Genomic DNA, 15,063 nt, shown 5'->3' on the forward strand with positions numbered 1-15,063 from the left:
AGGGAGGAAGACATGAACACATCCCCTCTGGAGGCTGACCGGAACCAAGAAATGTTTGACTTTATTGCCTCCCTTTTTAGTATAAAAGAAGCCTGAATTCTAACTCAGGCAAGATGGTTCTTTGGGACATGAGTCCACCATCATCTCGGTTTGCTGTCTTCTCAAATAGTCGCTGTTCCCCGCCCCAGCAGTGGTCTCTTGACTTATTGGACTGTTGTGTGACAAGCAGTGTGAGCCTGAATTCAATGAGGGTATTGGTTCACAGCCAGCCCCTTTTTAATTTCTTAAGCATAAACATTTTTCCAGTTTGCTAAAAATGCCAAACATAATTTACAATGGCTTTTAAACATTCCATTCCCTGTGTTATTCTTTCTTGGTTGCCATCATAAAGCCTACAGCTCTAATTCAGCAACTTCTTTGGGCTTATTCTCAACCTGCTTCCTTTAAACTGAGGACTGCGGAGATAACATGTGCCATTTAGATCTGATATTAATTAATTAAAGAGGACACGGGTGGGGTTTTTTTGGTTTTTTTTAAACCAGAGGCCCTGTTTTTATTTATTTTTTTTTTTCAGTGAAGAAGATAAGACGATGCCCTGCCTATAAAACTCAATCTGAAATCTGGATTTTTTTTTTCTTTTGCCAGAAAAGACAAGCTCCTCTGAGAAGCCGCCCTCAGCCGTGAGTCCTGAGTAAGATCACTAATGATTACCTGACATTTCTGCGTCACCAGCAGGTCCTCAGGTGAGAAGACTCTTTGTATTGCCTGTCTTCTCACACTCCCTCCTGGGATCAGGTGAAAGTTCAAGATTGAATTACAGGTACTTAGTCACAGTCTGCATGCAACCTCCTGTCTTAATATTGGTTAGAGGTTCCCTCTACTGCTCCCTGTGCACCCTCCACACACACACTCCAGGAGGGACTGTCTCCATGTTTGTCTTGAGAATTACTGATGAGAGACTGGCATGTTGGCAAAGCCTTGTTTACCAGCTGTGGATCAGCGTTGAACAGGGGTCACACAGGTCACTCGGGGAGGAGCCTCACGTGACCCTTTTTATCCTGAATGTTTTCACGTGGGCATGGCTTTGGGTGAGGTAACCTGGTAAAAAGATGGTTTTCTAGAAGTCTGAATTTCTGAATAATTCATTTCAGTGCCTGTGTCAGCTAGGCTGATTATTTTGCATAAAAGGACAAAGTTTTCAAGCATGTAAAGCCATTATCTCAGTGTGAGAGGCTCCATGGACCAGTACTGTGTGCTCTAGGCTGATAGCCACAACCATCCCTTTGGGAAAAGACAGTTACTGGTGATTTAGATGACACTATAATGGCTGACTGAGAGCCTCTGTCCAAGAATGCCAGTCTGTGGATGGGGGCATCTCTGCTCTAACATCTTCATCAGCCCTTGGCCAAATGGGAATAGTAAGGACAGCAGAATAAGTTGTCCTTAGAACCAAACACATTCAATTTAATGGGTTGTCTCACATTCTGGAATCATGTACCTTTGGCTTTTTTTATGTTTAATTGGCCCTTAAAAAAAATGAAAGGCTTCTTTTGTGCTGGGCACAAAGTAGGTATCAGTACATATTTGTTGAGTGAATGAATGAATAAAATGATGGTAACAGTAAATAATTATGTTTAATGTTTTGCCCTCCAGTCTTTACTCGGCAAAATAAAAGCTGACTGTTCAGTGAAATATCCAGGGACCTTTGACTTAGAGGATGCCTGGTTTGAATTAGAGCTTTATAGATGGAATCGATTCATGCTTTGTTTATTCATTAAATGATTACTGTGCCTGAACCCTATGCCAGGCGCTGTGTTCCTTCTCTTAAGAAAATGTAATTATTTAGTATAGGAGAAAGCGTCGCTGGTCTGGGGAGTTGCATGAAAGGAGCTGATAGGAAGTTGGGACTCGTGCCAGGAGAGCTATTAGCCCTTGGGGAGGGTGCCAGGGCTTTCTGCCCTTTGCTCCTAAGCCCCTTTCCGTGAGTGTTTTTCGTATTGTGACTGACATCAGCCACTGGCTGTTTTCCTTGCAGGGTTTGTGCAAGTTTGCAAAATGTTCACCGTTTCTCAGACCTCGAGAGCTTGGTTCATCGACAGAGCCCGTCAGGCTCGAGAGGAAAGGCTGGTGCAGAAGGAACGAGAACGGGCGGCTGTGGAGATTCAGGCCCACATACGGAGCTTTCTCTGTCGGCGTCGGCTGCAAAGAGAAATCAGGTGGGGGGCGGGAATCCTCAGCACGTTTTTTGTTTTTAATGTTTTCTGCAGCTTAAAAAAGTGTATTCGTTTTGGCTGTGCCGGCCTTTGTTGCTGCGCGCCAGCTTTTCTCCCGTTGTGGCGAGTGGGAGCCGCCCTCCAGTTGTGATGAGACGGCCTCTTCTGGTGGTGGCTTCTCCTGTTGCAGAGGACGGGCTGTCGGGCACACAGGCTTCAGTGGTGCGGCTTGCAGCCTCCAGAGTGTGGGCTCAGTACTTAGGGCACAGGGGCTTAGTTGCTCTGGGGCATGTGGGGTCGTCTCACACCAGTGATTGAACCCGTGTCCCCTGTGTTGGCAGGCAGATTGCTAACCACTGGGCCACCAGGGAAGTCCCAGCACGTTCACTTTTATTCCCAATAAATGGGGGGGGAAAAACCAGTTGGTATTTTCTTAGAGTTCTTGAACAGCCTTCTAGCTGCTGTGAGCTCCTAACTAAAAAAATCTTTGTTTTTTACCCTTCCCTCCCTAGGAGAGAGATTGATGAGTTTTTTAAAGCAGAAGACTCTGGGTCCAGTAAAAGAAGCGCACTTTGTATTTTTAAGATTGCCAGGAAACTGCTGTTCTTGTTCAGAATTAAAGAGGATAATGAGGTAAAATAATAACAGCAAGCACACGTCGTGCTTACTATGTGTCAGATCCTTTTATAAGTATTTGATAAACATTAACTCATGTATTCCTTACAGCAGCTCTATGAGTCAGGTTGTGTTACCCCCATGTCCTGCCCCTTTTGTTTTCTTGGAAGCTGTTTTGTAGGGATTATACCCAGTGCTGAGAATCATCATCATTTTTTTTTTTCAATAAAGAAATTTGGGGGATTTTTTTTGCTTGTTTGTTTATTTTTTACCATTTATTTATTTGGCCATGTGGCGTGTGGGATCTTTCTTCCCTGACCAGGGATCAAACCTGTGCCCCCTGCAGTGAAAGCACAGAGTCGCAACCACAGGATGGCCAGGCAAGGCCCTCCTCACGATTGGTTTCGTGTTAACTCCTGTAAGCAGTTGTCCTCAGATTCGTATAGAAGCCAGACAGGTCAGCAGATGAGTGAGAGAAGCTGTTCATGAGTTACAGCGCAGTACAGGTCATAATTCATGGTAACTGACAGACGGTGGTAAGGGCATCGGAGGGAGAGGAGGGCTGTGCCATGACCAACCAAAGGAGCAGCCATCCCTTGGCTCCAGCCACTGGGGGACTGATACTCTGGTATTTTTTAAAGAGGTGCTGGAGATCTTTGCTACTCAGTTTTCTAATTTGAAAAAAAGTGAAACTCACTCATGTCCAACTCTTTGCAACCCCATGGACTATAGGCCACAAAGCTCCTCTGCCCATGGGATTTCCCAGGCAAGAATACTGGAATGGGTTGCCATTCTCTTCTCCAGGGGCTTTTCCTGATCCCAGGAATCGAACCCAAGTCTCCTGCCTTGGCAGATGGATTCTTTACTGTCTGAGCCACCAGGGAAGCCTGGTTGGCAGCTAATTTGAAATTTCTTTTAAAATCCTGCACACCAAACGAACCATGCTAGTTGTACCTTTGGAGTTAGAACCATCAGCCTAGAAAGTAGGGTTCCAAGGAGGGAGCTAGTTATCTGTGACAGTTGTAAGGATACCACTGGGGAGTGCCTCTGTGTTCCCAGGGTCAGGCATCCATCGCAGCTAAGCGTCTCGTTGCACCAGACCCTCTTCTTGGTACTGGGGTTCCCGAAAGAAACAAAATGGGCGCCATAGCCCAGCAGGGGGGAGAGGAGGACGCTGGCACTGAGCCCAGTCACGCAGGTGGGGACTGTCGGCGGGGAGGGAAGGGCTTCCCAGTGAACAGAGGAGGAGTCCGCAACTTAGTGTGGCCGGGAGCCGCCGGGGCCGCACAGCTTCTAAGGATGGACCCAGGGTTGGCAGAGCCAGAGCGTGACCCAGGCTCCCGTTTCCACTTTTCTTGCTTTTGCGTTTCAAGATACAAGTGATGATTGGCCAAAAAAAAAAAAAAAACAAGATACAAGTGATGATATGACAGCTTGTGAGGCAAAAGTCCGCATACTTGGTGCTTACAAAATGGCAAATGGCTGAGCACGGTTGAGGAGAAACAGCTGCTGGTCTGCAGGACTCCAGGCCCAGTTTGCCAGGCTGATCTTGTTTTCCAAAAGGACCCCCGCTCTAGAACACACCCAGGGCTCCTCCTGCCTGCGGGCCACCCGTTGGAGATACTTTCCTCAGTCTTTCTGATATCCTCAGTCTCCACATCTGCCAGTTGGAATTAAATAGGGTCCCCACGTGAGTCATTTGGCATGCCACACCAAGGGAACATGTGAGGCTGCCTGATGTCTCTGTTCATCGTGGGAATGTATAACCCCATTATGCCTCTCTGCAGAGATTTGAGAAGTTGTGTCGCTGCATCCTGAGCAGCATGGAAGCTGAGAATGAACCCAAGGTGAGTGGGGTTGGTAGGGGGGTGCCAAAAAGTCTCCCACCACCCCACAAGCCGGCCTGCTTGGCTCTGAAAGTTCCCCTTGAATGTTCTGACTATTGTGTATGAGTCTGCTTATGTTCACGTGGGTGTGTGCATGTGCTAAGTTGCTTCGGTTGTGTTTGACTCTGCGGTCCTATGGACTGTAGCCCACCAGGCTCCTCTGTCCATGGGATTCTCCAGGCAAGAATACTGGAGTGGGTTGGCATGTGTTCATCCACACGCAAATAAGTAATGGATCAGAAATACTAACGAAGTACAGCTGATTTCCTTAGTCTCTGCGTTATCCAAGAAGCTGTGTTCAGCCCTTGCCTCTTACTCAGGATGGCAAATCCCCTTACCAGGCTGTTTACCTTTGAGTTTAGTGTTAAAATGAGTCCTGTTGTTGTTTAGTCCCTCAGTCGTGTCTGACTCTTTTGCGACCCTATGGACTATAGTCCGCCAGGCTCTTCTGTCCATGGGATTTCCCAGGCAAGAATACTGCAGTGCCATTGCCTTCTCCAGGGCATCTTCCAACCCAGCAATTGAACCAGTTTCTCCTGTATTGGCGGGTGGATTCTTTACTGTTGAGCCACCAGGGAAGCCCAAAAGAAATCCTACTTGCTGCTTATTTATCCATTCATCCCCCACCTCTTCTGACTCTAGACCTGGCTGTTTGATCCCATTCCAGTCTCTGGAATGTATGTCATTTGATCCGTGTAACTGGCCATTACATTCCTCTTCTTTTCCTGCTTGCAGGTGTGGTACGTGTCCCTGGCTCTTTCCAAGGATCTCACTCTCCTATGGATTAAACAGATCAAAGACATCCTGTGGTATTGCTGTGAGTTTCTTGAGCAGCTCAAGGTAAAAAATAAAAACAAGACAGTAAGCCTGTCCTTCGCACGTGCAGGCTGCAGGGTGTGCTTTCGGAGTCCTCGTGACTCGCTCATAGATGTTACTACATTTATGATCTCCCAGCTGGAGTCTAGTAATGAATTACTGGAGCCCTGTCCCCGGAGAGAGTGAGTGAGATGCTGTTATCAGTCTGAGCACCTTTTTCATGCACAATATTTTGAATATTGACCTGGTCTCACCACAGTCTTGATGCCAGGAATCTGTTGTTTTCCCTTCTGTCCTTTTGATGTAGTGGATACTCTAGAGTTGACATTATCATGTGAGTCAGGCCCCTGTGACAAGTGCAGACATCCGACATGAGTGCAGCTGGTAATACACACAAGCTACGGAAGGAAGAAGACATTTTGTTGTAGAGTCTTTCTGTAACAGGCAGCTGGGGATGACTGGAGCCAGGGGCTGCTGGAGTTGCCATCTCTTCACTGCTGTCCTCTGTGCTCCCTTTGGGAATCCCCTCGGCCTCTCCTGCTGTAATCACGGTGGCCAGCGGTTCTGGGCCTTACGTCCTTACTGTGTCCTGACCAAAGGGAAAAGGGAGGGCTCCCCTCCACACACCAGTTCAGAGATCTGGGAGGACTCGTAAAGGTCCAGTGGGATCCTGGCCTCAACCCTGCCCTGGGCACGGTGGCAAGACAGATGGGGTGCTGCCCTCAGCCCCACCTGGTCCAGTGCCCTCCCTTGTGTTTCAGGAAGGTGGGCAGGGTGTGTGTGTGTGCCAACAGTGGCCGTTTCCACTTTGCTCGTGTGGAGGCTAGATGTTTCAGGGGCAGAGGCTTGGCGTGGACTCTGCTGGTGACTGAGTTATGGAGCAAATGTTGCCAGAGCCCCCAGTGACCCATTCCCAGACGTCTCTCTCACAGCGCTCGCGAATGGCGCTCTCGGCCTTGACCCAGGAGAAAGCATAAATTATAGTCATCACATAGGAATAGCCAGCATTACCTAGTGTGATCTGCGTGCCAGGCACTGCTCCTAGTGCTTTATATACATTAATCCATTTATGTCTCATAACAACCCGATGGAAGAAGCAGCATTACTGTCTCCAGTCAACAGGGGAGGAAGTACAGAGAGGTTAGGAAACTTGCCCAAGATCACACAGCTAGTAAGTGGTAAAGCCAGAAGTCTGCGCTCACTGTCCTTGTTCTGTTCGATTGCATTTCTTCTCTGTGGCTGCAGTGTACATGCATACACGTGTTAAATACTAAATGCGTACATATAAGCAAGCCAGCTCTGGTCATCTTGTTTTCTAAGAATTCTCAATTCACCAGTCTCAAGAGTCTTCCAGGTTCTGTGGTCAAGCCCTCATGTGCCCAAATCCCCATCATTTAACTCCTGAAGCAGTGACTCCTCGAGAGAAAAAGAATAAAAGCTTAGAATCCCGACTCGTTTGTCTGCAGTCAGGAACGTTGTAAATGGATTGTTCTGCTGCCTTGGGCTGGAGGGCGCATGTCTCAGTCTCGCTCCGTTGTTTATAGCCGGAAATTTTACAAGACTCCAAACTCATCACCCTGTACCTCACGATGCTTGTCACCTTCACAGACACTTCAACGTGGAAAATTCTCCGGGGAAAAGGTCGGTGAGACTCACTTCAAAGTCTTCCCCAAGTCGCATTTCCATAGAGAGTTTGGGGGTTTGGGGGACCTTTTCAAGAAGTGTTTTTGCCGCCATGAGCCTCAGGGAGGGGCCTGGAACCACACGCATGGAGATGCCCTTGGCATGTCCCATCCCACTGTCCCACGGTGTCTAGAACACACTCAGTATTGAGAGAAGGCACGGTCACTCTGAGCTCACTGGTTATAGCGCCCAGAGCACCGCAGCCTCCAGGCGATCATATTCACTTAAGCCTCGTCACTTTACATGGAGGATGTTCAGCAGCAAATAATTCTATTTTAGGGACTTCCCTGGTGGTCCAGTGGTTTAGACTCCATGCTTCCAATGCTGGGGTCGTGGGTTCTCGGGAGAACTAAGATCCTGCATGCTGTACAACGCAGCCTAAAAACACTAAAAGCTCATAAGATAATTCTGTTTTGCCCATAAAACTGCCTCTGTCCCTGAATCCTAAACTCAGCCTCACGTGTTTTATACATTCACGTTGTTCATCCATTTATCATAGCGTACTCTGTGCAAGGTGCTGAGCAGGCACCAGAGTTGTGGTCACTGAGGAAAGGTCACTGTCCTCCAGGGGCTTTAGGGCTGAACTCTGTGCGCCCACCCCTCCTCAACACACTTGAGTCTGGGGGCCGGAGAGGAGACAGATGTTAGAGAGAGTATGGGGCTTCCCTGGTGGCTCAGTAGTAAAGAATCCACCTGCCAGTGCAGGAGATCTGAGTTTGATCCCTGGGTTGGGAAGATCTCTTGGAGAAGGGAGTGGCAACCCACTCCAGTATTCTTGCCTGGAGAATCCCATGGACAGAGGAGCCCTGTGGACTACAGTCCTTGAGGTTGTAAGAGTCAGACGTGACTTAGCGAGTGAACGACAACGTGTATATATATGTATATTTATATGAACATGTGTGACTGTATGAGTGATGTATGTGAGTATGTACAGGTCACGACACCAGTGTGGCAGGTGGCGCTTGGAAGGAGGAGCCCAGGAGAAGCGAGGTGCAGTGGGGTGAGAGGCCCTGCCTTGTGTGGGGCTCAGGCTTTCCTGAAGAAGCGGTGTCTGAGCTGAGAGCTGGAGGGAGAGGTAGGGTGCACAGAGGACGGACAGAACTTTGAAGCAGAGGAAACTGCGTGTGCCAAGGCTGCAGGCCAGGAAGGAGGGATTCTCTGGGGCCTGATCCTGGACTCTGGGTGGGGAGGAGTCGGGGAAGAAGCATTTAAAACTCGTTGTGGTCTGGGCCCTGCCAGGGACCTTGTGTCCCAGTGGGAAGCAGAGGTTGCCGCAGTGGGTACAAAGTGCCAGGCCCTCGGAGGAACGTAGAAAAGGTGCTGCAGGAGCTTGGAGGCTGAGGATGGTGCTTCTGGGAACGGATAGGACCCGTCTCTTAAGAGGTGACCCTTGAACCAGGCCTTGCAGGAGAGAGAATCCTGAAAATACCACATCTCTTCTGATACCAGGCCCAAGGGGAGCAGGAATGCAAGCCAGAGGAGCTCTGGTTTCCTTACGGCCCGGGGCCTGGGGACATAAACAGTTCATGTGACGGTCAGAGGTTAGTTGTTGTTTTTTTTTTTTCTTTCTCAGACTTTTTTCCTCCGTTCAGGTGAGAGTCTTCGACCAGCCATGAACCACATCTGTGCAAACATAATGGGCCATCTCAACCAGCGTGGATTCTACCCTGTTCTGCAGGTCTGTGACTTCATTCTCTGACGTGTGGCTTCATTCTCCAATACCTCAACTTGGGTTTTACCTCTGGTTTTGGCATATCTGCCACCCTCCTCAGAGCAGCGCTTTATGCAGGAAGGGCTTACGGCCCAGCGCCCTCTCTGCCCTCCCCCACTTCAGGGTTTGTAAAAAGGGGACAATGGCTGGGATCCCTTCGTTGTGTTTACCTGTTAGTTATAAGGACAGTCCAGTCACTTGAAGCTTGAGCTCAGGCAGAAGGCTTCAGGACACGCCCTGTCAGGCTCCTCCTTGGTCAGCGCCTGGGACTGTCTTTCTCGTCCCACATCCTCCAGCAGCCTTTGGTCCACCCTGCGTGTTATCAGGCCAGTTCGCACATCCAGGGAATTGTCAAAAATCTGTCTCATCAGTGTTTAAAAGTACTTTGGAATTCCGGAGTTTGAGAAGTGATGTAGATTGAGTCCATCCTTCCACCTGGGGCTGCGGTGGGCTCTCATCTAGTTGGGTTTCCTTTTCTCCTCATGACAGCCCTGCGAAGCTCCATGGCGGCCCAGGGTGGATTCTCCACAGCTCCTCTCAGTGGCAGCTTCTGCTTCACACCCTAACTCCGAACTGCTTCTAAAATAATTGAGATCTTAAATCTGATATTCTTTCTATCAGCTGTTAATTTTTTTTAGCTATTATTCTTAAAAACTTAGGTGTAATACTTAAAGTAGAGTGGGACAACAGACCTCCATACCCATTACTCTTCTTTCATTTTTTTAGAAACATCCTAATACAGTTTTTTTTTTAATCTGAAGCACTCGTTGTACCTTTTTTACGTACACGTGAATATAAAGTTGGCATCACCCCGACCAGTTACGATGTTCTTTTCAGATCCTGCTAACCCGTGGCCTGGCGAGACCCCGGCCTTGTCTATCCAAAGGCATTTTAACGGCCGCCTTTTCCCTAGCGATGCGGTAAGTAGGGAGCTGTAGCTGAGGGGCTGGTGTGCTTCTGAAGGCACCTTCTCTTGCAGACTCCTTCTGAAGAAGGCCAGCTAGCGAGTGTTTTCCGATCTTCTGTTACAGCTGCTCTGCCGCTGTAGCCAGGCAGCCACAGATGGGGATGGCTGTGTGTTCCCAAGAAACTCTATTTACAAAAATCAGCAGTGGGAAGATTTTGACCTGTGGGCAACAGTTTGCCAAGCTGGTCTAGAAACCATTAGCCACATGGGACTCTTTCAAATGGAAATGTATTAAAATTAAATACAATTAAAAATTCAGTTCCTTGATTTCATTAGCCACATTTCAGGTGGCTCAGAGACCACAGGTGACTAGTGAAAACCATATTGACAGCACAACTTAAGGAATATTTCCATCATCACAGGAGGTTCGGTTGGACAAGGCTGCTCTATCTGATGAGGACTTTATGTAAAAAGTCAAAAGAAAGGGAGATTAATGATATATTTTATTTAAACCACTGTATCTAAAATTGCCATCTTTGCATGGAATCAATACTTTTATTTATTCTCATTAAAATTGTATGCATGCTCCATCACGTAAGTCGTATCCAACTTTTTGTGACCCCACAGATAGTAACCTGCCAGGCTCCTCTGTCCGTGGGATTTCCCAAGCAGGAATAACTGGAGTAGGTTGCTATTTCCTTCTCCAGGGAATCTTCCCGACCCAGGGATTGAACCTACCTCTCCTGCGATGGCAGACGAGTTCTTTACCCCTGAGCCACGGGAAGCCCTGTTGGTGACTTAGCAGCAAACACACCCGTGTCAGCATCACAGCGCTGGCAGCCCAGGAGCCCCTCTCTGTTTCCTTTCCTGTCATTACTCCCTCCTCCTCTCCCATGTATATAGTTTCTTATCCTGCTTTTTTTAAGTCAATTAAAGCATGAGGATTCTCTGATGTCAGTAAAACTTCAGTGAATTGATTTTTTCATAGCTTCATCATAAGCCATCACTGATTTAGCCCTTCCCCCAGGGGATGGGCCCATTTCACATCCAGTCTTCCTTGAAGACTTGTGAAGCATACCCTCAGGGGATTTGGGGGTGTTGGTGGGATTGTTCTTTTGTTCCAGGTTTGCAGTACAGTCCTCCTGAGTGAGGTGATCTTTCTGTGTCTAGCCCCGTGCTTGCTGCACAATTTTCAGACAATCTAATCCGGCCGTTCCTCATCCACATCGTGTCCGTGCCCGCCCTCGTGACTCATCTCAGCACCGTGACCCCCGAGGTCAGTGGGCTCTGCAGTCCCCCAATCCCATTTTTGCCTTTGTCCTTAGAATAGAAATTTTAGCCTCTTCTCCTGACGTTTCTCCAAAATCAGTAGCCACCATAGACATACTCAGGCTGGAAGCCCAAAGAAAAGGGGTCTCATCTTTGTTTTCTCCCTGGTGATGGAGAACATGTTTGGCAGCCAGGGGGTGGTCTGCAGATGATGGGGTTCACGCTCTGGTGGGAAATTCCTCCTGTCAGCCTCCACTTTAACAGTCTGTGATTGTTCACAGCGCCTCACTGTTTTAGAATCTCATGACATGCTTCGTAAATTCATCGCATTTTTAAGAGATGAAGATCGATGCTGTGATGTGTGTGAAAGCTTGGAAGGATGCCATACGCTTTGTCTCATGGGTGAGTACCCACGGTCGGAATTTGATGGTGTCCTGGGCATGGGCAAAAGCCCAGGGGTTTTGCTTTCCACCATTCTGGAGGCCACAAGCTGTTTTTAGTACAAGCTGGAAGTGCTTACAGTAAAAGGTAAATAGTTAAACTAGACACACAAAATTGAAAGTCACATGGGAAATGTATCAGCATGGCAGACCAGGTGAGTGACTGTAAGTGAATGTTACATTTCAGCCCTTTTGCTTCCTGGCAGCCAGGGAAAATGGAAACGTGTGAGTTCCTGGAGAATTCTCAGCTCAGGAGAGCAGAGAGCACAATGGGTGGGGCTTAGACCAGGATGGAGTCTGTAGCATTTATTTTACATTTTCATTTAGATGAGGAAAGGGTTTGTGGATAGGAGAGTTTAAAACAGAAGAATTCTGTTTGCCTCATTAGAGGAAATAGAGGAATTAGAAATTAGAGAGGGAAAAAAAGGTTAGAGGAAATATAAAAAGGTTCTTGGGGCTACATTTTAAAGGAGTCGATGGTAAGAGTAAGACATTAAGTAACTTCAGTGAACACTGAATAACAGTGACTTTCCAGGACTTTCAGATCTTCTTCAGAAGATCATTCCTTGTATTGACCCTTGATTTTAGAATACTAGTATAATGAAGTGTTATGCTCACTTAAAAATCTGGCCTTTTGCCTGTTACTTCAAATAATCCTCACATCAAGATACGGGATCCTTGTTCCAATGTTGCAGAGGAGGAAGCAGACTCGAGGTGGGTTGAGGGTCGACCAGCTCTCCTGCAGCAGAGCCTGGACTGGAGGCCGGATCGGCCTGTTTCTGAGCCCTGACCTGTGCTGCAGCCCCAGCACCACAGGTCCCTCTCCGGGGACTTTATTCCTGCCCATGGACATGGGTGCCTGGGCCCGGGGCAGGGAGCAGGGCTGGGAGGCGAGGAAGCATGTTGGCCCCGGCCCATTGCACTCCACCTTCTCTCTTTGCAGGCAACCTCCTGCAGTTGGGCTCCCTCAGCCCCAGGGTGTTAGAGGAGGAGACAGACGGCTTCGTGAGTCTGCTCACCCAGATGCTGTGCTACTGTCAGAAGTACGTGTCCCAGAAGAAGTCCAACCTGACCCACTGGCACCCCGTCCTCGGCTGGTTCTCCCAGTCCGTGGATTACGGGTGAGTCCTGGAGGCAGAGCCCTGCCTGTCTCATCTCCTTCTCCTGCCTCCTTCCCACCACTGCTCCCGCCTCTCGTCGAGACTGGTGGGTCAGCTATGAAGACGATGGCGCACTAGGCATCAGGCAGCTTTCGTCGACGGGGTGGTGAACAGGATGGAATCAGGATGAAGAGCAAACAGGTCGAGGGTGGCTGGGAGGCGACTGGGACCCGTGGGGCCTGGGGAGAGCCGCGGGGCTGCCCCAGCAAAGGAAGCCTGGGTGGAGCATAAGCTGAGGAGATCGGTGCCTCTGCACCCGGGCCTCGGCGGCAGTTTGGGGACCCCACACCTCTCTCAGGGTCCTATTTGCCATGCCGAGGGGCAGTCCCCAGCCACCCCTCCAGATGGCCTTCCGTCAGGTGGGGTTGACACGCCCCCTCTCTTGCTCTCGCCCAGCCTCAACGAGTCCATGCCCTTGATCACCAAGCAGCTGCAGTTCCTGTGGGGGGTGCCTCTCATCCGGGTCTTCTTCAGCGACATCCTGAGCAAGAAGCTGCTGGAGACCCAGGAGCCGGCCCACGCGCCGCCGGCCTCCCCACAGAACGTGCTGCCCGTGAAGAGTGAGTGGCTCCGCCTGCCCCAAGTCCAGCTCCTCAACGGCCCTGGGTGTCTGGGAGTCCCCTCTGTCACATGACCTCTGTCTTCTCTCTTGAAGATTTGAGATGGCTTAAGTCTAGCAGAACAGTGCAGAAAATCCTTAGGGAGAGAAAACAAGGGCTAGGGAATAACTGTGAACAAAATCAAGGTCGAGTGTCCTGAACATCCGTAGACGGTCCATGAGGGCAGCTGCACTCATCCTGAGCTTCCATTCGGCTGGAAGTTTATTTTTTTGGCTTTGAATTTCTAATAGCCAGAAATGAGAAGGAATTTATGGACCTTTTCTTACTTCTCATTAGTAGAAAGAAGGCGGAGGACTGATTTCTTAAGGGAGGTAGAGCTTTTCTGAGTTTCTAGTTATAAAAGATAACCTCCCCTGTGGAATTCCTAATATAGGGGCAGTGGTCACGGGGCAGGCTGCCACCTCAGTGTCCCCCTTGCAGGATCCATGGACGCGGGTCCCATGGAAAGGTTTCTCAGAGCCCATGCCGGTAAAACGAAGGCAGTGCTTCTGGCACATAATTTGGAGGGCTTACCTGCCTGTGGCAGATTGTGGGGTTCAGTGTGGCTTTTCTCCTGCCGCCCAGCGTATTGCAGAGCTCCATGTTGTAGCCATCAGTGAGCACGGGCTTGTACCTTCAGCAGGATATAAATGGGAAGGTGTAAACGAGTGCAACCCCAAACCAAATATGTGTACTTGAAGTTGATGCTGCTACTTGCCTCTGAAAGCACAGCACGTTGGGAATCAGCCAGGCCCCACACTTCTCCCCGCTTCCCCTAGTAGAGTCATCAGATTTTACCTTTGTGGGTTCTAAAGTTAAGTGGTTACAGTAAAGGAATCCACAAACTGAATCGATATGTTCTGCTTGTTCTGAAGAGTCTCCTCCTATTCTGAAGAGGTCTTTGTGTTCTCCCAAAAACCTGTTGTCACTGCTTTTCTGATTTACCCCAAAGAGAGGATTCGAATCACAGGAGAGCCTCCCTGTCTGGCTCCGGCTGGAAGTTTAGAGCTCTATTGAAATGCCCTTCCCTTTTCTGGGGAGGCCTTGGGCAGATGGCTGAGCTCCTACTCACATGCTCCCCCTCCTCTCGCCGGCAGCTCTCCTAAAGCGAGCGTTTCAGAAGTCAGCGTCAGTCCGCAACATCCTGAGGCCCGTCGGGGGCAAGCGTGTGGACTCCGCGGAGGCGCAGAAGGTCTGCAGGGTCTGCGTCCTGTACCAGACTTCGCTGGCGACTCTCACCCAGATCCGGCTGCAGGTCCTCACAGGTCCGGGGTCCCAGGGCGGCCTTTGCCCTCGCTCACATCTGCCAGACCAGTTCTCTGAGATGTTGATTCTCTCCTGGCTTCCTTGACTCAGAAATCATGTTGAAGAAGGGTGTCTTTGCTGTTCTTCTTAGAGATTGGCCCACCTCAGCTATAGCTCGAGTTCATCTCAGGCCTAACACTTCTAGTTTGTTCCTGAGACCTGGCTTTTATTTCCATTATGAAGTACAACTGGTTTTCTAAAAAAGTTAATTTTTTTTTAATGAATAGAAAACTAGAAAAGACAAGAAACAGAGAAAAGAAAATTTAAACCACTCTTAATCCCACAGTCTATAGGTAACCATTTGATCCTGAGTGTGTTACATATATATGTATTTAGATTGAAATGTATAGTTTTTTCCCCTTTCTGTTAATCACATTATAAGCATTTTGTCTCAGAATTTTTTAAAACCTCACTTTTTTTAAACTTTTAATTTTGTATTGGAGTATAGCCAATTAACAA

The 15,063-nt window shown here is 48.8% G+C and overlaps 1 protein-coding gene across 9 annotated transcripts in view; it reads left to right on the plus strand.

Moving 5' to 3' along the window:
• UBE3B (ubiquitin protein ligase E3B) overlaps positions 1–15,063 on the plus strand; it is a 47,253-nt gene that overhangs the window by 3,825 nt on the left and 28,365 nt on the right. For 6 of the 9 annotated variants that reach the window (XM_044930044.2, XM_025267467.3, XM_006044825.4 and 3 more), the window contains 14 exons: positions 646–743; positions 2,036–2,216; positions 2,726–2,846; positions 4,616–4,675; positions 5,450–5,554; positions 7,075–7,171; positions 8,148–8,288; positions 8,806–8,891; positions 9,762–9,844; positions 11,002–11,107; positions 11,382–11,502; positions 12,484–12,661; positions 13,097–13,260; positions 14,397–14,564. In XM_044930044.2, coding sequence (XP_044785979.2) covers positions 2,056–2,216; positions 2,726–2,846; positions 4,616–4,675; positions 5,450–5,554; positions 7,075–7,171; positions 8,148–8,288; positions 8,806–8,891; positions 9,762–9,844; positions 11,002–11,107; positions 11,382–11,502; positions 12,484–12,661; positions 13,097–13,260; positions 14,397–14,564 — 1,591 coding nt within the window. In that variant the 5' untranslated portion in view covers positions 646–743; positions 2,036–2,055. Of the gene's footprint in view, positions 1–645; positions 821–2,035; positions 2,217–2,725; positions 2,847–4,615; positions 4,676–5,449; positions 5,555–7,074; positions 7,172–8,147; positions 8,289–8,786; positions 8,892–9,761; positions 9,845–11,001; positions 11,108–11,381; positions 11,503–12,483; positions 12,662–13,096; positions 13,261–14,396; positions 14,565–15,063 lie in introns of those variants that run through there. The other 3 variants (XM_006044827.4, XM_025267469.3, XM_025267470.3) reach the window with 3 other exon arrangements.

The sequence above is a fragment of the Bubalus bubalis genome, chromosome 17 (genome assembly GCF_019923935.1).
Source record: "Bubalus bubalis isolate 160015118507 breed Murrah chromosome 17, NDDB_SH_1, whole genome shotgun sequence".
Taxonomy (NCBI): domain Eukaryota; kingdom Metazoa; phylum Chordata; class Mammalia; order Artiodactyla; family Bovidae; genus Bubalus; species Bubalus bubalis.